Source organism: Phyllobates terribilis, unplaced genomic scaffold, assembly GCF_046119375.1.
Source record: "Phyllobates terribilis strain yellow unplaced genomic scaffold, ASM4611937v1 Scaffold_14__1_contigs__length_39327217, whole genome shotgun sequence".
NCBI classification, from domain to species: Eukaryota; Metazoa; Chordata; class Amphibia; order Anura; family Dendrobatidae; genus Phyllobates; species Phyllobates terribilis.
The window spans coordinates 29,926,123-29,952,695 of NW_027362774.1; the positions used below are offsets into that span (position 1 = coordinate 29,926,123).

At 58.9% G+C, this 26,573-nt stretch overlaps 1 protein-coding gene across 4 annotated transcripts in view; it reads left to right on the forward strand.

The window, feature by feature from the left end:
• HYDIN (HYDIN axonemal central pair apparatus protein) overlaps positions 1-26,573 on the forward strand; it is a 313,905-nt gene that overhangs the window by 117,487 nt on the left and 169,845 nt on the right. For all 4 annotated transcript variants that reach the window (XR_012253067.1, XM_073659829.1, XM_073659831.1 and 1 more), the window contains exons 12-14: positions 1,059-1,282; positions 1,427-1,494; positions 4,971-5,206. Coding sequence is in view for 3 of the 4 variants with exons in the window: in XM_073659829.1 (XP_073515930.1) it covers positions 1,059-1,282; positions 1,427-1,494; positions 4,971-5,206 (528 nt within the window). In the remaining variant the exon portion in view is untranslated. The remainder of the gene's footprint in view (positions 1-1,058; positions 1,283-1,426; positions 1,495-4,970; positions 5,207-26,573) is intronic.

A 26,573-nucleotide genomic window follows, 5' to 3' on the forward strand; every position in this document is an offset into this window, starting at 1 on the left:
GTGCCCAGCTTCGCCCACCATGAGCCCCAGTAATGGCTGAGATGTGCCCAGCTTCGCCCACCATAAGCCCCAGTAATGGCAGAGATGTGCCCAGCTTCGCCCACCATGAGCCCCAGTAATGGCTGAGATGTGCCCAGCTTCGCCCACCATAAGCCCCAGTAATGGCAGAAATGTGCCCAGCTTCGCCCACAATGAGCCCCAGTAATGGCTGAGATGTGCCCAGCTACGCCCACCATGAGCCCCAGTAATGGCTGAGATGTGCCCAGCTTCGCCCACCATGAGCCCCAGCAATGGCTGAGATGTGCCCAGCTTTGTCCACCATGAGCCCCAGTAATGGCTGAGATGTGCCCAGCTTCGCCCACCATGAGCCCCAGTAATGGCAGAGATGTGCCTAGCTTCGCCCACCATGAGCCCCAGTAATGGCAGAGATGTGCCCAGGATCGCCCACCATGAGCCCCAGTAATGGCTGAGATGTGCCCAGGATCGCCCACCATGATCTCCAGTAATGGCAGAGATGTGCCCAGCTTCGCCCACCATGAGCCCCAGTAATGGCAGAGATGTGCCCAGCTTCGCCCACCATGAGCCCCAGTAATGGCAGAGATGTGCCCAGCTTCGCCCACCATGAGCCCCAGTAATGTCAGAGATGTGCCCAGCTTCGCCCACCATGAGTCCCAGTAATGGCTGAGATGTGCCCAGCTTCGCCCACCATGAGCCCCAGTAATGGCATAGATGTGCCCAGCTTCGCCCACCATGAGCCCCAGTAATGGCAGAGATGTGCCCAGCTTCGCCCACCATGAGCCCCAGTAATGGCAGAGATGTGCCCAGCTTCGCCCACCATGAGCCCCAGTAATGGCTGAGATGTGCCCAGCTTCGCCCACCATGAGCCCCAGTAATGGCAGAGATGTGCCCAGCTTCGCCCACCATGAGCCCCAGTAATGGCAGAGATGTGCCCAGCTTCGCCCACCATGAGCCCCAGTAATGGCTGAGATGTGCCCAGCTTCGCCCACCATGAGCCCCAGTAATGGCTGTGGCTTCATTCTTGTCTTTCCTCTTAAAAGGTCATCCTGACAAATGAAGGTGCCATCGATGGGCTGTTCAGCCTGGCACCGCACTCCTCGGCCCTGGCATCCTGCTTTTCCTTCACTCCCAGTGAGGGCATCATTCTGCCTGACGGACACCAGGCCGTGCAGATTGCTCTGTGCTGCCACCTGCTGGGAGAGTTCTCCGAGGATTTCCACTTCATTGTTGATGGCTCTCCTGATGACGTCACACTAACAATCAGGTATATAACATGGCATCAGGGACCCCGGTAGGTGATGTGGTCAGATTGGGGCCCAGAGGATGATAACACAATCATCCAGCTTTGTGTGTTGTGTGCTACGTGACACATACGTGTATTGCTGATATCCGTGTGCTGATCCGGCAGGGGCTGCATCATCGGACCCACCTTCCACTTCAGCGTGCCCGCCCTACACTTCGGGGATGTGTCTTTTGGTGAGTGTCGTCTGCACATCGCTCTCCTCCCCCTGTAGGAAAACCTTGGTCTGCTGGTGCTATTTCCCCACTGTTAACGCCCAGATATGTACTGAACGTCCTCTCTGGTCCTCCCCCTGCCTGTTTATAACACCGTGTCCTTTGTCTGCCTGTATATAACACCGTGTCCTTTGTCTGCCTGTATATAACACCATGTCCTTTGTCTGCCTGTATATAACACCGTGTCCTTTGTCTGCCTGTATATAACACCGTGACCTCTGTCTGCCTGTATATAACACCGTGCCTGCTCTACATCTCCTCCTCATCTCTGTCTACCACCTACCCATCCTCTCCACTGTGCTGCACCGCCCTACATCTCCTCCTCATCTGGCTACCACCCTACCCATCCTCACCACAGTGCTGCACCGCCCTACATCTCCCCCTCATCTCTCTACCACCCTACCCATCCTCACCACAGTGCTGCACTGCCCTACATCTCCTCCTCATCTCTCTACCACCTACCCGTCCTCTTCACAGTGCTGCACCGCCCTACATCTCCTCCTCATCTACCACCTACCTGTCTCCACAGTGCTGCACCGCCCTACATCTCCTCCTCATCTCTCTACCACCTACCCGTCCTCTACACAGTGCTGCACCGCCCTACATCTCCTCTTCATCTCTCAACCACCTACCCATTCTCTTAACAGTGCTACACCGCCCTACATCTCCTCCTCATCTCTCTACCACCTACCTGTCCTCTCCACAGTGCCACACCACCCTACATCTCCTCCTCATCTCTGTCTACCACCTACTCATCCTCTCCACAGTGCTGCACCGCCCTACATCTCCTCCTCATCTCTCTACCACCTACCTGTCCTCTCCACAGTGCTGCACCACTCTACGCCTCCTTCTCATCTCTGTCTACCACCTACCCGTCCTCTCCACAGTGCTGCACTGCCCTACATCTCCTCCTCATCTCTCTACCACTTACCCATCCTCTCCACAGTGCTGCACTGCCCTACATCTCCTCCTCATCTGTCTACCACTTACCCATCCTCTCCACAGTGCTGCACCACCCTACATCTCCTCCTCATCTCTCTATCACCTACCCGTCCTCTCCACAGTGCTGCACTGCCCTACATCTCCTCCTCATCTCTCTACCACCTACCCGTCCTCTCCACAGTGCTGCACTGCCCTACATCTCCTCCTCATCTGTCTATCACCTACCCGTCCTCTCCACAGTGCTGCACTGCCCTACATCTCCTCCTCATCTCTCTACCACCTACCCGTCCTCTCCACAGTGCTGCACTGCCCTACATCTCCTCCTCATCTGTCTATCACCTACCCGTCCTCTCCACAGTGCTGCACTGCCCTACATCTCCTCCTCATCTCTGTCTACCACCTACCCGTCCTCTCCACAGTGCTGCACCGCCCTACATCTCCTCCTCATCTGTCTATCACCTACCCGTCCTCTCCACAGTGCTGCACCACCCTACATCTCCTCCTCATCTCTGTCTACCACCTACCCGTCCTCTCCACAGTGCTGCACTGCCCTACATCTCCTCCTCATCTCTCTACCACCTACCCGTCCTCTACACAGTGCTGCACCGCCCTACATCTCCTCTTCATCTCTCAACCACCTACCCATTCTCTTAACAGTGCTACACCGCCCTACATCTCCTCCTCATCTCTCTACCACCTACCTGTCCTCTCCACAGTGCCACACCACCCTACATTTCCTCCTCATCTCTCTAACCCCTACCTGTCCGTTCCACAGTGCTGCACCACTCTACACCTCCTTCTCATCTCTGTCTACCACCTACCCGTCCTCTCCAGAGTGCTGTACCACCCGACATCTCCTCATCATTTCCCTATCACCTACCCGTCCTCTCCACATTGCTGCACTGCCCTACATCTCCTCCTCATCTGTCTACCACTTACCCGTCCTCTCCACAGTGCTGCACCGCCTTACATCGCCTCATCATCTCAGTCTACCACCCTGCCCGTCCTCTCCACAGTGCTGCACCGCCCTACATCTCCTCCTCATCTCTCTACCACCTACCCGTCCTCTACACAGTGCTGCACCGCCCTACATCTCCTCCTCATCTCTCAATCTCATCTCTCTAACCCTTACCTGTCCTCTCCACAGTGCTGCACCACTCTACGCCTCCTTCTCATCTCTGTCTACCACCTACCCGTCCTCTCCATAGTGCTGCACCGCCCTACATTTCCTCCTCTTTTCTGTCTACCACCTACCCGTCTCCACTGTGCTGCACCGCCCTACATCTCCTTTCTCTACTACCTACCCGTCCTCTCCAGAGTGCTGTACCACCCGGCATCTCCTCATCATTTCCCTATCACCTACCTGTCCTCTCCACATTGCTGCACTGCCCTACATCTCCTCCTCATCTGTCTACCACTTACCCGTCCTCTCCACAGTGCTGCACCGCCCTACATCTCCTCATCTGTCTACCACTTACCCATCCTCTCCACAGTGCTGCACCGCCCTACATCTCCTCCTCATCTGTCTACCATCTACCCATCCTCTCCACAGTGCTGCACTGCCCTACATCTCCTCCTCATCTCTCTACCACTTACCCATCCTCTCCACAGTGCTGCACTGCCCTACATCTCCTCCTCATCTGTCTACCCCTTACCCATCCTCTCCACAGTGCTGCACCACCCTACATCTCCTCCTCATCTCTCTATCACCTACCCGTCCTCTCCACAGTGCTGCACTGCCCTACATCTCCTCCTCATCTGTCTATCACCTACCCGTCCTCTCCACAGTGCTGCACTGCCCTATATCTCCTCCTCATCTGTCTATCACCTACCCGTCCTCTCCACAGTGCTGCACTGCCCTACATCTCCTCCTCATCTCTCTACCACCTACCCGTCCTCTCCACAGTGCTGCACTGCCCTACATCTCCTCCTCATCTGTCTATCACCTACCCGTCCTCTCCACAGTGCTGCACCGCCCTACATCTCCTCCTCATCTGTCTATCACCTACCCGTCCTCTCCACAGTGCTGCACTGCCCTACATCTCCTCCTCATCTCTGTCTACCACCTACCCGTCCTCTCCACAGTGCTGCACCGCCCTACATCTCCTCCTCATCTCTGTCTACCACCTACCCGTCCTCTCCACAGTGCTGCACTGCCCTACATCTCCTCCTCCTCTCTCTACCACCTACCCGTCCTCTTTGGTCTGGTTATGATCTAAGACTAACACCTTGTGCTGCACCAGTTCTTTGGAATCCACTACCCCAGACAGTCGCCGTCTCCTTATAGATGTCATTCTCTTGTGATAATGACGTCCTCCTAGTTAGTGGTGGATTATTGATTAGTTTTTCTGTGTGATGTGTGATTTCCTTTGTATGTGTAAGACCAGATAGGTGCAGGGCTGCGGTCTGGGCCGCGGTCTGGGCTGCAGTGTGTATACATATATATACGTCTGCCTTATTATGAGGCTTTCACATGGAAATGATGTTTTTTCCAGGGTTTCCGCGAACTCTCTCCTGTTCCCTAAATAACACATCTCTGGTTCCCATGAGCTTCAGCCTGCGGGTCCCCGGAGATGGCGGCGGAGACCCCAGCATCAGCAGTCACAGCCACATCCTGGAAGAGCAGGCCGCAGCCTGGAGGAGACGGCAGCAGGGAGGCCGGAGACCTCGGGAATTCACCATCACTCCCTGCACAGGAGCCATCCGCTCCCAGGGCCTCCTGGACATAGAGGTACGGGCCCCCACCTCCCCTGATTCGGACGCCATTTCTGGTGGGGGGATTATTCTCTTGCCAGTCTGCAGCTGCGACCTAGAGACCGGCAATGTGACGAGTGCTGCGCCATACTGCACACACCATTGTAGTAAATGCTCAGGAGGCTGCTCAGGAGGCTCCATATTGTATGGGGCATAGTCATGTGGGGGAGCAGCGGTGTGAGCCGCCATCTTCTCATGTGGGGGAGCAGCGGTGTGAGCCTCCATCTTCTCATGTGGGGGAGCAGCGTTGTGAGCCTCCATCTTCTCATGTGGGGGAGCAGTGGTGTGAGCCTCCATCTTCTCATGTGGGGGAGCAGCGGTGTGAGCCTCCATCTTCTCATGTGGGGGAGCAGCGGTGTGAGCCTCCATCTTCTCATGTGGGGGAGCAGGGGTGTGAGCCTCCATCTTCTCATGTGGGGGAGCAGCGGTGTGAGCCTCCATCTTCTCATGTGGGGGAGCAGTGGTGTGAGCCTCCATCTTCTCATGTGGGGGAGCAGCGGTGTGAGCCTCCATCTTCTCATGTGGGGGAGCAGCGGTGTGAGCCTCCATCTTCTCATGTGGGGGAGCAGCGGTGTGAGCCTCCATCTTCTCATGTGGGGGAGCAGTGGTGTGAGCCTCCATCCTCTCATGTGGGGGAGCAGCGATGTGAGCCTCCATCTTCTCATGTGGAGGAGCAGCGGTGTGAGCCTCCATCTTCTCATGTGGGGGAGCAGGGGTGTGAGCCTCCATCTTCTCATGTGGGGGAGCAGCGGTGTGAGCCTCCATCTTCTCATGTGGAGGAGCAGCGGTGTGAGCCTCCATCTTCTCATGTGGGGGAGCAGGGGTGTGAGCCTCCATCTTCTCATGTGGGGGAGCAGTGGTGTGAGCCGCCATCTTCTCATGTGGGGGAGCAGCGGTGTGAGCCTCCATCCTCTCATGTGGGGGAGCAGCGGTGTGAGCCTCCATCTTCTCATGTGGGGGAGCAGCGGTGTGAGCCTCCATCTTCTCATGTGGGGGAGCAGCGGTGTGACCCTCCATCTTCTCATGTGGGGGAGCAGAGGTGTGAGCCTCCATCTTCTCATGTGGAGGAGCAGTGGTGTGAGCCGCCATCTTCTCATGTGGAGGAGCAGTGGTGTGACCCTCCATCTTCTCATGTGGGGGAGCAGAGGTGTGAGCCTCCATCTTCTCATGTGGAGGAGCAGTGGTGTGAGCCGCCATCTTCTCATGTGGGGGAGCAGCGGTGTGAGCCTCCATCCTCTCATGTGGGGGAGCAGCGATGTGAGCCTCCATCTTCTCATGTGGAGGAGCAGCGGTGTGAGCCTCCATCTTCTCATGTGGGGGAGCAGCGGTGTGAGCCTCCATCTGCTCATGTGGGGGAGCAGCGGTGTGACCCTCCATCTTCTCATGTGGGGGAGCAGCGGTGTGAGCCGCCATCTTCTCATGTGGGGGAGCAGCGGTGTGAGCCTCCATCTTCTCATGTGGAGGAGCAGTGGTGTGAGCCGCCATCTTCTCATGTGGGGGAGCAGAGGTGTGAGCCTCCATCTTCTCATGTGGAGGAGCAGAGGTGTGAGCCTCCATCTTCTCATGTGGGGGAGCAGCGGTGTGAGCCTCCATCTTCTCATGTGGGGGAGCAGCGGTGTGACCCTCCATCTTCTCATGTGGTGGAGCAGCGGTGTGAGCCGCCATCTTCTCATGTGGGGGAGCAGCGGTGTGAGCCTCCATCTTCTCATGTGGAGGAGCAGTGGTGTGAGCCGCCATCTTCTCATGTGGGGGAGCAGTGGTGTGAGCCGCCATCTTCTCATGTGGGGGAGCAGAGGTGTGAGCCTCCATCTTCTCATGTGGGGGAGCAGAGGTGTGAGCCTCCATCTTCTCATGTGGAGGAGCAGTGGTGTGAGCCGCCATCTTCTCATGTGGAGGAGCAGTGGTGTGAGCCGCCATCTTCTCATGTGGGGGAGCAGCGGTGTGAGCCGCCATCTTCTCATGTGGGGGAGCAGCGGTGTGAGCCGCCATCTTCTCATGTGGGGGAGCAGTGGTGTGAGCCACCATCTTCTCATGTGGAGGAGCAGCGGTGTGAGCCTCCATCTTCTCATGTGGGGGAGCAGCGGTGTGAGCCTCCATCTTCTCATGTGGGGGAGCAGCGGTGTGAGCCTTCATCTTCTCATGTGGGGGAGCAGTGGTGTGAGCCTCCATCTTCTCATGTGGGGGAGCAGCGGTGTGAGCCGCCATCTTCCCATGTGGGGGAGCAGCGGTGTGAGCCTTCATCTTCTCATGTGGGGGAGCAGCGGTGTGAGCCTCCATCTTCTCATGTGCGGGAGCAGCGGTGTGAGCCTCCATCTTCTCATGTGCGGGAGCAGCGGTGTGAGCCTCCATCTTCTCATGTGGGGGAGCAGCGGTGTGAGCCTCCATCTTCTCATGTGGGGGAGCAGCGGTGTGAGCCTTCATCTTCTCATGTGGGGGAGCAGCGGTGTGAGCCTCCATCTTCTCATGTGCGGGAGCAGCGGTGTGAGCCTCCATCTTCTCATGTGCGGGAGCAGCGGTGTGAGCCTCCATCTTCTCATGTGGGGGAGCAGCGGTGTGAGCCTCCATCTTCTCATGTGGGGGAGCAGCGGTGTGAGCCTTCATCTTCTCATGTGGGGGAGCAGTGGTGTGAGCCTTCATCTTCTCATGTGGGGGAGCAGGGGTGTGAGCCTCCATCTTCTCATGTGGAGGAGCAGCGGTGTGAGCCTCCATCTTCTCATGTGGGGGAGCAGGGGTGTGAGCCTCCATCTTCTCATGTGGGGGAGCAGCGGTGTGAGCCGCCATCTTCTCATGTGGGGGAGCAGCGGTGTGAGCCTCCATCTTCTCATGTGGGGGAGCAGCGGTGTGAGCCTCCATCTTCTCATGTGGAGGAGCAGCGGTGTGAGCCTCCATCTTCTCATGTGGGGGAGCAGCGATGTGAGCCTCCATCTTCTCATGTGGAGGAGCAGAGGTGTGAGCCTCCATCTTCTCATGTGGGGGAGCAGAGGTGTGAGCCTCCATCTTCTCATGTGGAGGAGCAGCGGTGTGAGCCGCCATCTTCTCATGTGGGGGAGCAGCGGTGTGAGCCTCCATCTTCTCATGTGGGGGAGCAGCGATGTGAGCCTCCATCTTCTCATGTGGGGGAGCAGCGATGTGAGCCTCCATCTTCTCATGTGGGGGAGCAGCGGTGTGAGCCTCCATCTTCTCATGTGGGGGAGCAGCGATGTGAGCCTCCATCTTCTCATGTGGGGGAGCAGAGGTGTGAGCCTCCATCTTATGTGGGGGAGCAGCGGTGTGAGCCGCCATCTTCTCATGTGGAGGAGCAGGGGTGTGAGCCTCCATCTTCTCGTGGGGGAGCAGCGGTGTGAGCCTCCATCTTCTCATGTGGGGGAGCAGTGGTGTGAGCCTCCATCTTCTCATGTGGGGGAGCAGCGGTGTGACCCTCCATCTTCTCATGTGGGGGAGCAGAGGTGTGAGCCTCCATCTTCTCATGTGGAGGAGCAGCGGTGTGAGCCGCCATCTTCTCATGTGGGGGAGCAGCGGTGTGAGCCTCCATCTTCTCATGTGGAGGAGCAGTGGTGTGAGCCTCCATCCTCTGATGTGGGGGAGCAGTGGTGTGAGCCTCCATCTTCTCATGTGGAGGAGCAGTGGTGTGAGCCGCCATCTTCTCATGTGGGGGAGCAGCGGTGTGAGCCTCCATCTTCTCATGTGGGGGAGCAGCGGTGTGAGCCTCCATCTTCTCATGTGGAGGAGCAGCGGTGTGAGCCTCCATCTTCTCATGTGGAGGAGCAGAGGTGTGAGCCTCCATCTTCTCATGTGGAGGAGCAGGGGTGTGAGCCTCCATCTTCTCATGTGGAGGAGCAGCGGTGTGAGCCTCCATCTTCTCATGTGGAGGAGCAGGGGTGTGAGCCTCCATCTTCTCATGTGGGGGAGCAGCGGTGTGAGCCGCCATCTTCTCATGTGGAGGAGCAGGGGTGTGAGCCTCCATCTTCTCATGTGGGGGAGCAGCGGTGTGAGCCTCCATCTTCTCATGTGGGGGAGCAGTGGTGTGAGCCTCCATCTTCTCATGTGCGGGAGCAGCGGTGTGAGCCTCCATCTTCTCATGTGGAGGAGCAGAGGTGTGAGCCTCCATCTTCTCATGTGGAGGAGCAGCGGTGTGAGCCTCCATCTTCTCATGTGGGGGAGCAGCGGTGTGAGCCTCCATCTTCTCATGTGGGGGAGCAGAGGTGTGAGCCTCCATCTTCTCATGTGGAGGAGCAGCGGTGTGAGCCGCCATCTTCTCATGTGGAGGAGCAGTGGTGTGAACCGCCATCTTCTCATGTGGGGGAGCAGTGGTGTGAGCCGCCATCTTCTCATGTGGGGGAGCAGCGGTGTGAGCCTCCATCTTCTCATATGGGGGAGCAGGGGTGTGAGCCTCCATCTTCTCATGTGGAGGAGCAGCGGTGTGAGCCTCCATCTTCTCATGTGGGGGAGCAGCGGTGTGAGCGTCCATCTTCTCATGTGGGGGAGCAGCGGTGTGAGCCTCCATCTTCTCATGTGGGGGAGCAGCGGTGTGAGCCTCCATCTTCTCATGTGGGGGAGCAGCGGTGTGAGCCTCCATCTTCTCATGTGGAGGAGCAGCGGTGTGAGCCTCCATCTTCTCATGTGGGGGAGCAGCGGTGTGAGCCTCCATCTTCTCATGTGGGGGAGCAGCGGTGTGAGCCTCCATCTTCTCATGTGGGGGAGCAGCGGTGTGAGCGTCCATCTTCTCATGTGGAGGAGCAGCGGTGTGAGCCTCCATCTTCTCATGTGGGGGAGCAGCGGTGTGAGCCTCCATCTTCTCATGTGGGGGAGCAGGGGTGTGAGCCTCCATCTTCTCATGTGGGGGAGCAGCGGTGTGAGCCTCCATCTTCTCATGTGGGGGAGCAGCGGTGTGAGCGTCCATCTTCTCATGTGGAGGAGCAGCGGTGTGAGCCTCCATCTTCTCATGTGGGGGAGCAGCGGTGTGAGCCTCCATCCTCTCATGTGGAGGAGCAGCGGTGTGAGCCTCCATCTTCTCATGTGGGGGAGCAGCGGTGTGAGCCTCCATCTTCTCATGTGGAGCAGCAGTGTGAGCCTCCATCTTCTCATGTGGAGGAGCAGCGGTGTGAGCCTCCATCTTCTCATGTGGAGGAGCAGTGGTGTGAGCCTCCATCTTCTCATGTGGGGGAGCAGCGGTGTGAGCCTCCATCTTCTCATGTGGGGGAGCAGCGGTGTGAGCCTCCATCTTCTCATGTGGGGGAGCAGCGGTGTGAGCCTCCATCTTCTCATGTGGGGGAGCAGCGGTGTGAGCCTCCATCTTCTCATGTGGAGGAGCAGCGGTGTGAGCCTCCATCTTCTCATGTGGGGGTGCAGCGGTGTGAGCCTCCTTCTTCTCATGTGGGGGAGCAGGGGTGTGAGCCTCCATCTTCTCATGTGGGGGAGCAGAGGTGTGAGCCTCCATCTTCTCATGTGGAGGAGCAGCGGTGTGAGCCGCCATCTTCTCATGTGGAGGAGCAGTGGTGTGAACCGCCATCTTCTCATGTGGGGGAGCAGCGGTGTGAGCCTCCATCTTCTCATGTGGAGCAGCAGTGTGAGCCTCCATCTTCTCATGTGGGGAGCAGCGGTGTAAGCCTCCATCTTCTCATGTGGGGGAGCAGTGGTGTGAGCCTCCATCTTCTCATGTGGGGGAGCAGTGGTGTGAGCCTCCATCTTCTCATGTGGGGGAGCAGCGGTGTGAGCCTCCATCTTCTCATGTGGGGGAGCAGGGGTGTGAGCCTCCATCTTCTCATGTGGGGGAGCAGCGGTGTGAGCCTCCATCTTCTCATGTGGAGGAGCAGCGGTGTGAGCCTCCATCTTCTCATGTGCGGGAGCAGCGGTGTGAGCCTCCATCTTCTCATGTGGGGGAGCAGCGGTGTGAGCCTCCATCTTCTCATGTGGAGGAGCAGCGGTGTGAGCCTCCATCCTCTCATGTGGGGGAGCAGCGGTGTGAGCCTCCATCTTCTCATGTGGAGGAGCAGAGGTGTGAGCCTCCATCTTCTCATGTGGGGGAGCAGCGGTGTGAGCCTCCATCTTCTCATGTGGAGGAGCAGCGGTGTGAGCCTCCATCTTCTCATGTGGGGGAGCAGCGGTGTGAGCCTCCATCTTCTCATGTGGAGGAGCAGTGGTGTGAGCCGCCATCTTCTCATGTGGGGGAGCAGCGGTGTGAGCCTCCATCTTCTCATGTGGGGGAGCAGGGGTGTGAGCCGCCATCTTCTCATGTGGGGGAGCAGCGGTGTGAGCCTCCATCTTCTCATGTGGAGGAGCAGAGGTGTGAGCCTCCATCTTCTCATGTGGGGGAGCAGTGGTGTGAGCCGCCATCTTCTCATGTGGGAGAGCAGTGGTGTGAGCCTCCATCCTCTCATGTGGGGGAGCAGCGGTGTGAGCCTCCATCTTCTCATGTGCGGGAGCAGGGGTGTGAGCCTCCAACTTCACATGTGGAGGAGCAGAGGTGTGAGCCTCCATCTTCTCATGTGGGGGAGCAGCGGTGTGAGCCTCCATCTTCTCATGTGGGGGAGCAGCGGTGTGAGCCTCCATCTTCTCATGTGGGGGAGCAGAGGTGTGAGCCTCCATCTTCTCATGTGGGGGAGCAGCGGTGTGAGCCTCCATCTTCTCATGTGCGGGAGCAGGGGTGTGAGCCTCCAACTTCTCATGTGGAGGAGCAGAGGTGTGAGCCTCCATCTTCTCATGTGGGGGAGCAGCGGTGTGAGCCTCCATCTTCTCATGTGGGGGAGCAGCGGTGTGAGCCTCCATCTTCTCATGTGGGGGAGCAGAGGTGTGAGCCTCCATCTTCTCATGTGGGGGAGCAGCGGTGTGAGCCTCCATCTTCTCATGTGGAGGAGCAGCGGTGTGAGCCTCCATCTTCTCATGTGGGGGAGCAGCGGTGTGAGCCTCCATCTTCTCATGTGGAGGAGCAGCGGTGTGAGCCGCCATCTTCTCATGTGGGGGAGCAGCGGTGTGAGCCTCCATCTTCTCATGTGGAGGAGCAGCGGTGTGAGCCTCCATCTTCTCATGTGGGGGAGCAGCGATGTGAGCCTCCATCTTCTCATGTGGGGGAGCAGAGGTGTGAGCCTCCATCTTCTCATGTGCGGGAGCAGCGGTGTGAGCCGCCATCTTCTCATGTGGAGGAGCAGGGGTGTGAGCCTCCATCTTCTCATGTGGGGGAGCAGTGGTGTGAGCCTCCATCTTCTCATGTGGGGGAGCAGCGGTGTGACCCTCCATCTTCTCATGTGGGGGAGCAGAGGTGTGAGCCTCCATCTTCTCATGTGGAGGAGCAGCGGTGTGAGCCGCCATCTTCTCATGTGGAGGAGCAGTGGTGTGAACCGCCATCTTCTCGTGGGGGAGCAGCGGTGTGAGCCTCCATCCTCTGATGTGGGGGAGCAGTGGTGTGAGCCTCCATCTTCTCATGTGGAGGAGCAGTGGTGTGAGCCGCCATCTTCTCATGTGGGGGAGCAGCGGTGTGAGCCTCCATCTTCTCATGTGGGGGAGCAGCGGTGTGAGCCTCCATCCTCTGATGTGGGGGAGCAGTGGTGTGAGCCTCCATCTTCTCATGTGGAGGAGCAGCGGTGTGAGCCTCCATCTTCTCATGTGGGGGAGCAGCGGTGTGAGCCTCCATCCTCTGATGTGGGGGAGCAGTGGTGTGAGCCTCCATCTTCTCATGTGGGGGAGCAGCGGTGTGAGCCTCCATCCTCTGATGTGGGGGAGCAGTGGTGTGAGCCTCCATCTTCTCATGTGGGGGAGCAGCGGTGTGAGCCTCCATCTTCTCATGTGGGGGAGCAGCGGTGTGAGCCTCCATCTTCTCATGTGGGGGAGCAGCGGTGTGAGCCTCCATCCTCTGATGTGGGGGAGCAGTGGTGTGAGCCTCCATCTTCTCATGTGGGGGAGCAGCGGTGTGAGCCTCCATCTTCTCATGTGGAGGAGCAGTGGTGTGAGCCGCCATCTTCTCATGTGGGGGAGCAGCGGTGTGAGCCTCCATCTTCTCATGTGGGGGAGCAGCGGTGTGAGCCTCCATCTTCTCATGTGGAGGAGCAGCGGTGTGAGCCTCCATCTTCTCATGTGGGGGAGCAGCGGTGTGAGCCTCCATCCTCTCATGTGGAGGAGCAGCGGTGTGAGCCTCCATCTTCTCATGTGGGGGAGCAGCGGTGTGAGCCTCCATCTTCTCATGTGGAGCAGCAGTGTGAGCCTCCATCTTCTCATGTGGAGGAGCAGCGGTGTGAGCCTCCATCTTCTCATGTGGAGGAGCAGTGGTGTGAGCCTCCATCTTCTCATGTGGAGGAGCAGAGGTGTGAGCCTCCATCTTCTCATGTGGGGGAGCAGCGGTGTGAGCCTCCATCTTCTCATGTGGGGGAGCAGCGGTGTGAGCCTCCATCTTCTCATGTGGGGGAGCAGCGGTGTGAGCCTCCATCTTCTCATGTGGAGGAGCAGCGGTGTGAGCCTCCATCTTCTCATGTGGGGGAGCAGCGGTGTGAGCCTCCATCTTCTCATGTGGGGGAGCAGCGGTGTGAGCCTCCATCTTCTCATGTGGGGGAGCAGCGGTGTGAGCCGCCATCTTCTCATGTGGGGGAGCAGCGGTCTGAGCCTCCATCTTCTCATGTGGAGGAGCAGCGGTGTGAGCCTCCATCTTCTCATGTGGGGGAGCAGCGATGTGATCCTCCATCTTCTCATGTGGAGGAGCAGAGGTGTGAGCCTCCATCTTCTCATGTGGGGGAGCAGAGGTGTGAGCCTCCATCTTCTCATGTGGGGGAGCAGCGGTGTGAGCCTCCATCTTCTCATGTGGAGGAGCAGCGGTGTGAGCCTCCATCTTCTCATGTGGGGGAGCAGAGGTGTGAGCCTCCATCTTCTCATGTGGAGGAGCAGCGGTGTGAGCCTCCATCTTCTCATGTGGGGGAGCAGCGGTGTGAGCCTCCATCTTCTCATGTGGGGGAGCAGCGGTGTGAGCCTCCATCTTCTCATGTGGGGGAGCAGCGGTGTGAGCCTCCATCTTCTCATGTGGGGGAGCAGCGGTGTGAGCCTCCATCTTCTCATGTGGGGGAGCAGCGGTGTGAGCCTCCATCTTCTCATGTGGAGGAGCAGCGGTGTGAGCCTCCATCTTCTCATGTGGGGGAGCAGCGGTGTGAGCCTCCTTCTTCTCATGTGGGGGAGCAGGGGTGTGAGCCTCCATCTTCTCATGTGGGGAGCAGCGGTGTAAGCCTCCATCTTCTCATGTGGGGGAGCAGTGGTGTGAGCCTCCATCTTCTCATGTGGGGGAGCAGCGGTGTGAGCCTCCATCTTCTCATGTGGGGGAGCAGTGGTGTGAGCCTCCATCTTCTCATGTGGGGAAGCAGCGGTGTGAGCCTCCATCTTCTCATGTGGGGGAGCAGCGGTGTGAGCCTCCATCTTCTCATGTGGGGGAGTAGTGCTGTGAGCCTCCATCTTCTCATGTGGGGGAGCAGCGGTGTGAGCCTCCATCTTCTCATGTGGGGGAGCAGCGGTGTGAGCCTCCTTCTTCTCATGTGGAGGAGCAGCGGTGTGAGCCTCCATCTTCTCATGTGGGGGAGCAGCGGTGTGAGCCTCCATCTTCTCATGTGGGGGAGCAGCGGTGTGAGCCTCCTTCTTCTCATGTGGAGGAGCAGCGGTGTGAGCCTCCATCTTCTCATGTGGGGGAGCAGCGGTGTGAGCCTCCATCTTCTCATGTGGGGGAGCAGCGGTGTGAGCCTCCTTCTTCTCATGTGGAGGAGCAGCGGTGTGAGCCTCCATCTTCTCATGTGGGGGAGCAGCGGTGTGAGCCTCCATCTTCTCATGTGGGGGAGCAGCGGTGTGAGCCTCCTTCTTCTCATGTGGAGGAGCAGCGGTGTGAGCCTCCATCTTCTCATGTGGGGGAGCAGCGGTGTGAGTCTCCATCTTCTCATGTGGGGGAGCAGCGGTGTGAGCCTCCTTCTTCTCATGTGGGGGAGCAGCGGTGTGAGCCTCCTTCTTCTCATGTGGAGGAGCAGCGGTGTGAGCCTCCATCTTCTCATGTGGGGGAGCAGCGGTGTGAGTCTCCATCTTCTCATGTGGGGGAGCAGCGGTGTGAGTCTCCATCTTCTCATGTGGGGGAGCAGCGGTGTGAGCCTCCATCTTCTCATGTGGGGGAGCAGCGGTGTGAGCCTCCATCTTCTCATGTGGGGGAGCAGCGGTGTGAGTCTCCATCTTCTCATGTGGGGGAGCAGCGGTGTGAGCCTCCATCTTCTCATGTGGGGGAGCAGCGGTGTGAGCCTCCTTCTTCTCATGTGGAGGAGCAGCGGTGTGAGCCTCCATCTTCTCATGTGGGGGAGCAGCGGTGTGAGTCTCCTTCTTCTCATGTGGGGGAGCAGCGTTGTGAGTCTCCATCTTCTCATGTGGGGGAGCAGCGGTGTGAGCCTCCATCTTCTCATGTGGGGGAGCAGCGGTGTGAGCCTCCTTCTTCTCATGTGGAGGAGCAGCGGTGTGAGCCTCCATCTTCTCATGTGGGGGAGCAGCGGTGTGAGCCTCCATCTTCTCATGTGGGGGAGCAGCGGTGTGAGCCTCCATCTTCTCATGTGGAGGAGCAGCGGTGTGAGCCTCCATCTTCTCATGTGGGGGAGCAGGGGTGTGAGCCGCCATCTTCTCATGTGGGGGAGCAGCGGTGTGAGCCTCCATCTTCTCATGTGGAGGAGCAGAGGTGTGAGCCTCCATCTTCTCATGTGGGGGAGCAGCGGTGTGAGCCTCCATCCTCTCATGTGGAGGAGCAGCGGTGTGAGCCTCCATCTTCTCATGTGGGGGAGCAGTGGTGTGAGCCTCCATCCTCTCATGTGGAGGAGCAGCGGTGTGAGCCTCCATCCTCTCATGTGGAGGAGCAGAGGTGTGAGCCTCCATCCTCTCATGTGGAGGAGCAGCGGTGTGAGCCTCCATCTTCTCATGTGGGGGAGCAGTGGTGTGAGCCTCCATCTTCTCATGTGGAGGAGCAGAGGTGTGAGCCTCCATCTTCTCATGTGGGGGAGCAGCGGTGTGAGCCTCCATCCTCTCATGTGGAGGAGCAGCGGTGTGAGCCTCCATCTTCTCATGTGGGGGAGCAGTGGTGTGAGCCTCCATCTTCTCATGTGGAGGAGCAGAGGTGTGAGCCGCCATCTTCTCATGTGGGGGAGCAGCGGTGTGAGCCTCCATCCTCTCATGTGGAGGAGCAGCGGTGTGAGCCTCCATCTTCTCATGTGGGGGAGCAGTGGTGTGAGCCTCCATCTTCTCATGTGGAGGAGCAGAGGTGTGAGCCTCCATCTTCTCATGTGGGGGAGCAGCGGTGTGAGCCTCCATCCTCTCATGTGGAGGAGCAGCGGTGTGAGCCTCCATCTTCTCATGTGGAGGAGCAGGGGTGTGAGCCGCCATCTTCTCATGTGGGGGAGCAGCGGTGTGAGCCTCCATCCTCTCATGTGGAGGAGCAGCGGTGTGAGCCTCCATCTTCTCATGTGGGGGAGCAGTGGTGTGAGCCTCCATCTTCTCATGTGGAGGAGCAGAGGTGTGAGCCTCCATCTTCTCATGTGGGGGAGCAGCGGTGTGAGCCTCCATCCTCTCATGTGGAGGAGCAGCGGTGTGAGCCTCCATCTTCTCATGTGGGGGAGCAGTGGTGTGAGCCTCCATCTTCTCATGTGGGGGAGCAGCGGTGTGAGCCTCCATCCTCTCATGTGGAGGAGCAGCGGTGTGAGCCGCCATCTTCTCATGTGGGGGAGCAGTGGTGTGAGCCTCCATCCTCTCATGTGGAGGAGCAGCGGTGTGAGCCTCCATCTTCTCATGTGGAGGAGCAGCGGTGTGAGCCTCCATCTTCTCATGTGGAGGAGCAGTGGTGTGAGCCTCCATCTTCTCATGTGGGGGAGCAGCGGTGTGAGCCTCCATCTTCTCATGTGGGGGAGCAGCGGTGTGAGCCTCCATCTTCTCATGTGCGGGAGCAGGGGTGTGAGCCTCCAACTTCTCATGTGGAGGAGCAGAGGTGTGAGCCTCCATCTTCTCATGTGGAGGAGCAGAGGTGTGAGCCTCCATCTTCTCATGTGGGGGAGCAGCGGTGTGAGCCTCCATCTTCTCATGTGGGGGAGCAGCGGTGTGAGCCTCCATCTTCTCATGTGGGGGAGCAGCGGTGTGAGCCTCCATCTTCTCATGTGGAGGAGCAGCGGTGTGAGCCTCCAACTTCTCATGTGGGGGAGCAGCGGTGTGAGCCTCCATCTTCTCATGTGGGGGAGCAGCGGTGTGAGCCTCCATCTTCTCATGTGGAGGAGCAGCGGTGTGAGCCTCCATCTTCTCATGTGGGGGAGCAGCGGTGTGAGCCTCCATCTTCTCATGTGGGGGAGCAGCGGTGTGAGCCTCCATCTTCTCATGTGGGGGAGCAGAGGTGTGAGCCTCCATCTTCTCATGTGGGGGAGCAGCGGTGTGAGCCTCCATCTTCTCATGTGCGGGAGCAGGGGTGTGAGCCGCCATCTTCTCATGTGGGGGAGCAGCGGTGTGAGCCTCCATCTTCTCATGTGGAGGAGCAGAGGTGTGAGCCTCCATCTTCTCATGTGGGGGAGCAGCGGTGTGAGCCTCCATCTTCTCATGTGGGGGAGCAGCGGTGTGAGCCTCCATCTTCTCATGTGGGGGAGCAGAGGTGTGAGCCTCCATCTTCTCATGTGGGGGAGCAGCGGTGTGAGCCTCCATCTTCTCATGTGGAGGAGCAGAGGTGTGAGCCTCCATCTTCTCATGTGGGGGAGCAGAGGTGTGAGCCTCCATCTTCTCATGTGGGGGAGCAGCGGTGTGAGCCTCCATCTTCTCATGTGGAGGAGCAGCGGTGTGAGCCTCCATCTTCTCATGTGGGGGAGCAGCGGTGTGAGCCTCCATCTTCTCATGTGGAGGAGCAGCGGTGTGAGCCTCCATCTTCTCATGTGGGGGAGCAGCGGTGTGAGCCTCCATCTTCTCATGTGGGGGAGCAGCGGTGTGAGCCTCCATCTTCTCATGTGGGGGAGCAGCGGTGTGAGCCTCCATCTTCTCATGTGGGGGAGCAGCGGTGTGAGCCTCCATCTTCTCATGTGAAGGAGCAGCGGTGTGAGCCTCCATCTTCTCATGTGGAGGAGCAGCGGTGTGAGCCTCCATCTTCTCATGTGGAGGAGCAGCGGTGTGAGCCTCCATCTTCTCATGTGGGGGAGCAGCGGTGTGAGCCTCCATCTTCTCATGTGGGGGAGCAGTGGTGTGAGCCTCCATCTTCTCATGTGGAGGAGCAGCGGTGTGAGCCTCCATCTTCTCATGTGCGGGAGCAGCGGTGTGAGCCTCCATCTTCTCATGTGGGGGAGCAGGGGTGTGAGCCTCCATCTTCTCATGTGGGGGAGCAGTGGTGTGAGCCTCCATCTTCTCATGTGCGGGAGCAGCGGTGTGAGCCTCCATCTTCTCATGTGCGGGAGCAGCGGTGTGAGCCTCCATCTTCTCATGTGGGGGAGCAGCGGTGTGAGCCTCCATCTTCTCATGTGGGGGAGCAGCGGTGTGAGCCTCCATCTTCTCATGTGGGGGAGCAGCGGTGTGAGCCTCCATCTTCTCATGTGGAGGAGCAGCGGTGTGAGCCTCCATCTTCTCATGTGGAGGAGCAGTGGTGTGAGCCTCCATCTTCTCATGTGGGGGAGCAGCGGTGTGAGCCTCCATCTTCTCATGTGGAGGAGCAGCGGTGTGAGCCTCCATCTTCTCATGTGGAGGAGCAGCGGTGTGAGCCTCCATCTTCTCATGTGGGGGAGCAGCGGTGTGAGCCTCCATCTTCTCATGTGGGGGAGCAGCGGTGTGAGCCTCCATCTTCTCATGTGGGGGAGCAGGGGTGTGAGCCTCCATCTTCTCATGTGGGGGAGCAGCGGTGTGAGCCTCCATCTTCTCATGTGGAGGAGCAGCGGTGTGAGCCTCCATCTTCTCATGTGGGGGAGCAGCGGTGTGAGCCTCCATCTTCTCATGTGAAGGAGCAGCGGTGTGAGCCTCCATCTTCTCATGTGGGGGAGCAATGGTGTGAGCCGCCATCTTCTCATGTGGGGGAGCAGCGGTGTGAGCCTCCATCTTCTCATGTGGGGGAGCAGCGGTGTGAGCCTCCATCTTCTCATGTGGGGGAGCAGTGGTGTGAGCCTCCATATTCTCATGTGGGGGAGCAGTGGTGTGAGCCTCCATATTCTCATGTGGGGGAGCAGTGGTGTGAGCCGCCATCTTCTCATGTGGGGGAGCAGCGGTGTGAGCCACCATCCTCTCATGTGGGGGATCAGCGGTGTGAGCCTCCATCTTCTCATGTGGGGGAGCAGCGGTGTGAGCCTCCATCTTCTCATGTGGGGGAGCAGTGGTGTGAGCCTCCATCTTCTCATGTGGGGGAGCAGTGGTGTGAGCCTCCATATTCTCATGTGGGGGAGCAGTGGTGTGAGCCGCCATCTTCTCATGTGGGGGAGCAGCGGTGTGAGCCACCATCCTCTCATGTGGGGGATCAGCGGTGTGAGCCTCCATCTTCTCATGTGGGGGAGCAGCGGTGTGAGGCTCCATCTTCTCATGTGGAGGAGCAGCGGTGTGAGCCTCCATCTTCTCATGTGCGGGAGCAGCGGTGTGAGCCTCCATCTTCTCATGTGCGGGAGCAACGGTGTGAGCCTCCATCTTCTCATGTGCGGGAGCAGCGGTGGGAGCCTCCATCTTCTCATGTGGGGGAGCAGCGGTGTGAGCCTCCATCTTCTCATGTGGAGGAGCAGCGGTGTGAGCCTCCATCTTCTCATGTGGAGGAGCAGGGGTGTGAGCCTCCATCCTCTCATGTGGGGGATCAGCGGTGTGAGCCTCCATCTTCTCATATGGAGGAGCAGCGGTGTGAGCCTCCATCTTCTCATGTGGAGGAGCAGCGGTGTGAGCCTCCATCTTCTCATGTGGGGGAGCAGCGGTGTGAGCCTCCATCTTCTCATATGGAGGAGCAGGGGTGTGAGCCTCCATCTTCTCATGTGGAGGAGCAGCAGTGTGAGCCTCCATCTTCTCATGTGGGGGAGCAGCGGTGTGAGCCTTCATCTTCTCATGTGGAGGAGCAGCGGTGTGAGCCTCCATCTTCTCATGTGGAGGACCAGCTATGTGAGCCTCCATCCTCTCATGTGGAGGACCAGGTATGTGAGCCTCCATCCTCTCATGTGGAGGAGCAGCGGTGTGAGCCTCCATCTTCTCATGTGGGGGAGCAGCGGTGTCAGCCTCCATCTTCTCATGTGGGGGAGCAGCGGTGTGAGCCTCCATCTTCTCATGTGGGGGAGCAGCGGTGTGAGCCTCAATCTTCTCATGTGGGGGAGCAGCGGTGTGAGCCTCCATCTTCTCATGTGGGGGAGCAGCGGTGTGAGCCTCCATCTTCTCATGTGGAGGAGCAGCGGTGTGAGCCTCCATCTTCTCATGTGGAGGACCAGCTATGTGAGCCTCCATCCTCTCATGTGGAGGACCAGGTATGTGAGCCTCCATCCTCTCATGTGGAGGAGCAGCGGTGTGAGCCTCCATCTTCTCATGTGGGGGAGCAGCGGTGTGAGCCTCCATCTTCTCATGTGGGGGAGCAGCGGTGTGAGCCTCCATCTTCTCATGTGGAGGAGCAGCGGTGTGAGCCTCCATCTTCTCATGTGGAGGAGCAGCGGTGTGAGTCTCCATCTTCTCATGTGGGGGAGCAGCGGTGTGAGCCTCCATCTTCTCATGTGCGGGAGCAGCGGTGTGAGCCTCCATCTTCTCATGTGGAGGAGCAGCAGTGTGAGCCTCCATCTTCTCATGTGGGGGAGCAGCGGTGTGAGCCTCCATCTTCTCATGTGGAGGAGCAGCAGTGTGAGCCTCCATCTTCTCATGTGGGGGAGCAGCGGTGTGAGCCTCCATCTTCTCATGTGGAAGAGCAGTGGTGTGAGCCTCCATCTTCTCATGTGGGGGAGCAGAGGTGTGAGCCTCCATCTTCTCATGTGGGGGAGCAGCGGTGTGAGCCTCCATCTTCTCATATGGGGGAGCAGCGGTGTGAGTCTCCATCTTCTCATGTGGGGGAGCAGCGGTGTGAGCCTCCATCTTCTCATGTGGGGGAGCAGCGGTGTGAGCCTCCATCTTCTCATGTGGGGGAGCAGCGGTGTGAGCCTCCATCTTCTCATATGGGGGAGCAGCGGTGTGAGCCTCCATCTTCTCATGTGGAAGAGCAGTGGTGTGAGCCTCCATCTTCTCATGTGGGGGAGCAGCGGTGTGAGCCTCCATCTTCTCATGTGGGGGAGCAGCGATGTGAGCCTCCATCTTCTCATGTGGGGGAGCAGCGGTGTGAGCCTCCATCTTCTCATGTGGGGGAGCAGCGATGTCAGCCTCCATCTTCTCATGTGGGGGAGCAGAGGTGTGAGCCTCCATCTTCTCATGTGCGGGAGCAGCGGTGTGAGCCTCCATCTTCTCGTGGGGGAGCAGTGGTGTGAGCCTCCATCCTCTGATGTGGGGGAGCAGCGGTGTGAGCCTCCATCTTCTCATGTGGGGGAGCAGCGGTGTGAGCCTCCATCTTCTCATGTGGAGGAGCAGCGGTGTGAGCCTCCATCTTCTCATGTGGGGGAGCAGCGGTGTGAGCCTCCATCCTCTCATGTGGAGGAGCAGCGGTGTGAGCCTCCATCTTCTCATGTGGGGGAGCAGCGGTGTGAGCCTCCATCTTCTCATGTGGAGCAGCAGTGTGAGCCTCCATCTTCTCATGTGGAGGAGCAGCGGTGTGAGCCTCCATCTTCTCATGTGGAGGAGCAGTGGTGTGAGCCTCCATCTTCTCATGTGGGGGAGCAGCGGTGTGAGCCTCCATCTTCTCATGTGGAGGAGCAGCGGTGTGAGCCTCCATCTTCTCATGTGGGGGAGCAGCGGTGTGAGCCTCCATCTTCTCATGTGGGGGAGCAGCGGTGTGAGCCTCCATCTTCTCATGTGGGGGAGCAGCGGTGTGAGCCGCCATCTTCTCATGTGGGGGAGCAGCGGTGTGAGCCTCCATCTTCTCATGTGGAGGAGCAGCGGTGTGAGCCTCCATCTTCTCATGTGGGGGAGCAGCGATGTGAGCCTCCATCTTCTCATGTGGAGGAGCAGAGGTGTGAGCCTCCATCTTCTCATGTGGGGGAGCAGAGGTGTGAGCCTCCATCTTCTCATGTGGAGGAGCAGCGGTGTGAGCCTCCATCTTCTCATGTGGGGGAGCAGAGGTGTGAGCCTCCATCTTCTCATGTGGAGGAGCAGCGGTGTGAGCCGCCATCTTCTCATGTGGGGGAGCAGCGGTGTGAGCCTCCATCTTCTCATGTGGGGGAGCAGCGATGTGAGCCTCCATCTTCTCATGTGGGGGAGCAGCGATGTGAGCCTCCATCTTCTCATGTGGGGGAGCAGCGGTGTGAGCCTCCATCTTCTCATGTGGGGGAGCAGCGATGTGAGCCTCCATCTTCTCATGTGGGGGAGCAGAGGTGTGAGCCTCCATCTTCTCATGTGGAGGAGCAGAGGTGTGAGCCTCCATCTTCTCATGTGGGGGAGCAGCGGTGTGAGCCGCCATCTTCTCATGTGGAGGAGCAGCGGTGTGAACCTCCATCTTCTCATGTGGAGGAGCAGAGGTGTGAGCCTCCATCTTCTCATGTGGGGGAGCAGCGGTGTGAGCCGCCATCTTCTCATGTGGAGGAGCAGGGGTGTGAGCCTCCATCTTCTCGTGGGGGAGCAGCGGTGTGAGCCTCCATCTTCTCATGTGGGGGAGCAGTGGTGTGAGCCTCCATCTTCTCATGTGGGGGAGCAGCGGTGTGACCCTCCATCTTCTCATGTGGGGGAGCAGAGGTGTGAGCCTCCATCTTCTCATGTGGAGGAGCAGTGGTGTGAACCGCCATCTTCTCGTGGGGGAGCAGCGGTGTGAGCCTCCATCTTCTCATGTGGGGGAGCAGCGGTGTGAGCCTCCATCTTCTCATGTGGAGGAGCAGTGGTGTGAACCGCCATCTTCTCGTGGGGGAGCAGCGGTGTGAGCCTCCATCTTCTCATGTGGGGGAGCAGCGGTGTGACCCTCCATCTTCTCATGTGGGGGAGCAGAGGTGTGAGCCTCCATCTTCTCATGTGGAGGAGCAGCGGTGTGAGCCGCCATCTTCTCATGTGGAGGAGCAGTGGTGTGAACCGCCATCTTCTCGTGGGGGAGCAGCGGTGTGAGCCTCCATCTTCTCATGTGGGGGAGCAGCGGTGTGAGCCTCCATCCTCTGATGTGGGGGAGCAGTGGTGTGAGCCTCCATCTTCTCATGTGGAGGAGCAGCGGTGTGAGCCTCCATCTTCTCATGTGGAGGAGCAGTGGTGTGAGCCGCCATCTTCTCATGTGGGGGAGCAGCGGTGTGAGCCTCCATCTTCTCATGTGGGGGAGCAGCGGTGTGAGCCTCCATCTTCTCATGTGGAGGAGCAGCGGTGTGAGCCTCCATCTTCTCATGTGGGGGAGCAGCGGTGTGAGCCTCCATCCTCTCATGTGGGGGAGCAGCGGTGTGAGCCTCCATCTTCTCATGTGGGGGAGCAGCGGTGTGAGCCTCCATCTTCTCATGTGGAGCAGCAGTGTGAGCCTCCATCTTCTCATGTGGAGGAGCAGCGGTGTGAGCCTCCATCTTCTCATGTGGAGGAGCAGTGGTGTGAGCCTCCATCTTCTCATGTGGGGGAGCAGCGGTGTGAGCCTCCATCTTCTCATGTGGGGGAGCAGCGGTGTGAGCCTCCATCTTCTCATGTGGGGGAGCAGCGGTGTGAGCCTCCATCTTCTCATGTGGGGGAGCAGCGGTGTGAGCCTCCATCTTCTCATGTGGGGGAGCAGCGGTGTGAGCCTCCATCTTCTCATGTGGAGGAGCAGCGGTGTGAGCCTCCATCTTCTCATGTGGGGGAGCAGCGGTGTGAGCCTCCTTCTTCTCATGTGGGGGAGCAGGGGTGTGAGCCTCCATCTTCTCATGTGGGGAGCAGCGGTGTAAGCCTCCATCTTCTCATGTGGGGGAGCAGTGGTGTGAGCCTCCATCTTCTCATGTGGGGGAGCAGTGGTGTGAGCCTCCATCTTCTCATGTGGGGGAGCAGCGGTGTGAGCCTCCATCTTCTCATGTGGGGGAGCAGTGGTGTGAGCCTCCATCTTCTCATGTGGGGGAGCAGCGGTGTGAGCCTCCATCTTCTCATGTGGGGGAGCAGCGGTGTGAGCCTCCATCTTCTCATGTGGGGGAGTAGTGCTGTGAGCCTCCATCTTCTCATGTGGGGGAGCAGTGGTGTGAGCCTCCATCTTCTCATGTGGGGGAGCAGCGGTGTGAGCCTCCATCTTCTCATGTGGGGGAGCAGCGGTGTGAGCCTCCTTCTTCTCATGTGGAGGAGCAGCGGTGTGAGCCTCCATCTTCTCATGTGGGGGAGCAGCGGTGTGAGCCTCCATCTTCTCATGTGGGGGAGCAGGGGTGTGAGCCTCCATCTTCTCATGTGGGGGAGCAGCGGTGTGAGCCTCCATCTTCTCATGTGGAGGAGCAGCGGTGTGAGCCTCCATCTTCTCATGTGCGGGAGCAGCGGTGTGAGCCTCCATCTTCTCATGTGGGGGAGCAGCGGTGTGAGCCTCCATCTTCTCATGTGGGGGAGCAGCGGTGTGAGCCTCCATCTTCTCATGTGGAGGAGCAGCGGTGTGAGCCTCCATCCTCTCATGTGGGGGAGCAGCGGTGTGAGCCTCCATCTTCTCATGTGGAGGAGCAGAGGTGTGAGCCTCCATCTTCTCATGTGGAGGAGCAGTGGTGTGAGCCGCCATCTTCTCATGTGGGGGAGCAGCGGTGTGAGCCTCCATCTTCTCATGTGGGGGAGCAGGGGTGTGAGCCGCCATCTTCTCATGTGGGGGAGCAGCGGTGTGAGCCTCCATCTTCTCATGTGGGGGAGCAGCGGTGTGAGCCTCCATCTTCTCATGTGGGGGAGCAGGGGTGTGAGCCGCCATCTTCTCATGTGGGGGAGCAGCGGTGTGAGCCTCCATCTTCTCATGTGGAGGAGCAGAGGTGTGAGCCTCCATCTTCTCATGTGGGGGAGCAGTGGTGTGAGCCGCCATCTTCTCATGTGGGGGAGCAGTGGTGTGAGCCTCCATCCTCTCATGTGGAGGAGCAGCGGTGTGAGCCTCCATCTTCTCATGTGGAGGAGCAGCGATGTGAGCCTCCATCTTCTCATGTGGGGGAGCAGCGGTGTGAGCCTCCATCTTCTCATGTGCGGGAGCAGGGGTGTGAGCCTCCAACTTCTCATGTGGAGGAGCAGAGGTGTGAGCCTCCATCTTCTCATGTGGGGGAGCAGCGGTGTGAGCCTCCATCTTCTCATGTGGGGGAGCAGCGGTGTGAGCCTCCATCTTCTCATGTGGGGGAGCAGAGGTGTGAGCCTCCATCTTCTCATGTGCGGGAGCAGGGGTGTGAGCCTCCAACTTCTCATGTGGAGGAGCAGAGGTGTGAGCCTCCATCTTCTCATGTGGGGGAGCAGCGGTGTGAGCCTCCATCTTCTCATGTGGGGGAGCAGCGGTGTGAGCCTCCATCTTCTCATGTGCGGGAGCAGGGGTGTGAGCCGCCATCTTCTCATGTGGGGGAGCAGCGGTGTGAGCCTCCATCTTCTCATGTGGAGGAGCAGAGGTGTGAGCCTCCATCTTCTCATGTGGGGGAGCAGCGGTGTGAGCCTCCATCTTCTCATGTGGGGGAGCAGCGGTGTGAGCCTCCATCTTCTCATGTGGGGGAGCAGAGGTGTGAGCCTCCATCTTCTCATGTGGAGGAGCAGAGGTGTGAGCCTCCATCTTCTCATGTGGGGGAGCAGAGGTGTGAGCCTCCATCTTCTCATGTGGGGGAGCAGCGGTGTGAGCCTCCATCTTCTCATGTGGAGGAGCAGCGGTGTGAGCCTCCATCTTCTCATGTGGGGGAGCAGCGGTGTGAGCCTCCATCTTCTCATGTGGAGGAGCAGCGGTGTGAGCCTCCATCTTCTCATGTGGGGGAGCAGCGGTGTGAGCCTCCATCTTCTCATGTGGGGGAGCAGCGGTGTGAGCCTCCATCTTCTCATGTGGGGGAGCAGCGGTGTGAGCCTCCATCTTCTCATGTGGGGGAGCAGCGGTGTGAGCCTCCATCTTCTCATGTGAAGGAGCAGCGGTGTGAGCCTCCATCTTCTCATGTGGAGGAGCAGCGGTGTGAGCCTCCATCTTCTCATGTGGAGGAGCAGCGGTGTGAGCCTCCATCTTCTCATGTGGGGGAGCAGCGGTGTGAGCCTCCATCTTCTCATGTGGGGGAGCAGTGGTGTGAGCCTCCATCTTCTCATGTGGAGGAGCAGCGGTGTGAGCCTCCATCTTCTCATGTGCGGGAGCAGCGGTGTGAGCCTCCATCTTCTCATGTGGGGGAGCAGGGGTGTGAGCCTCCATCTTCTCATGTGGGGGAGCAGTG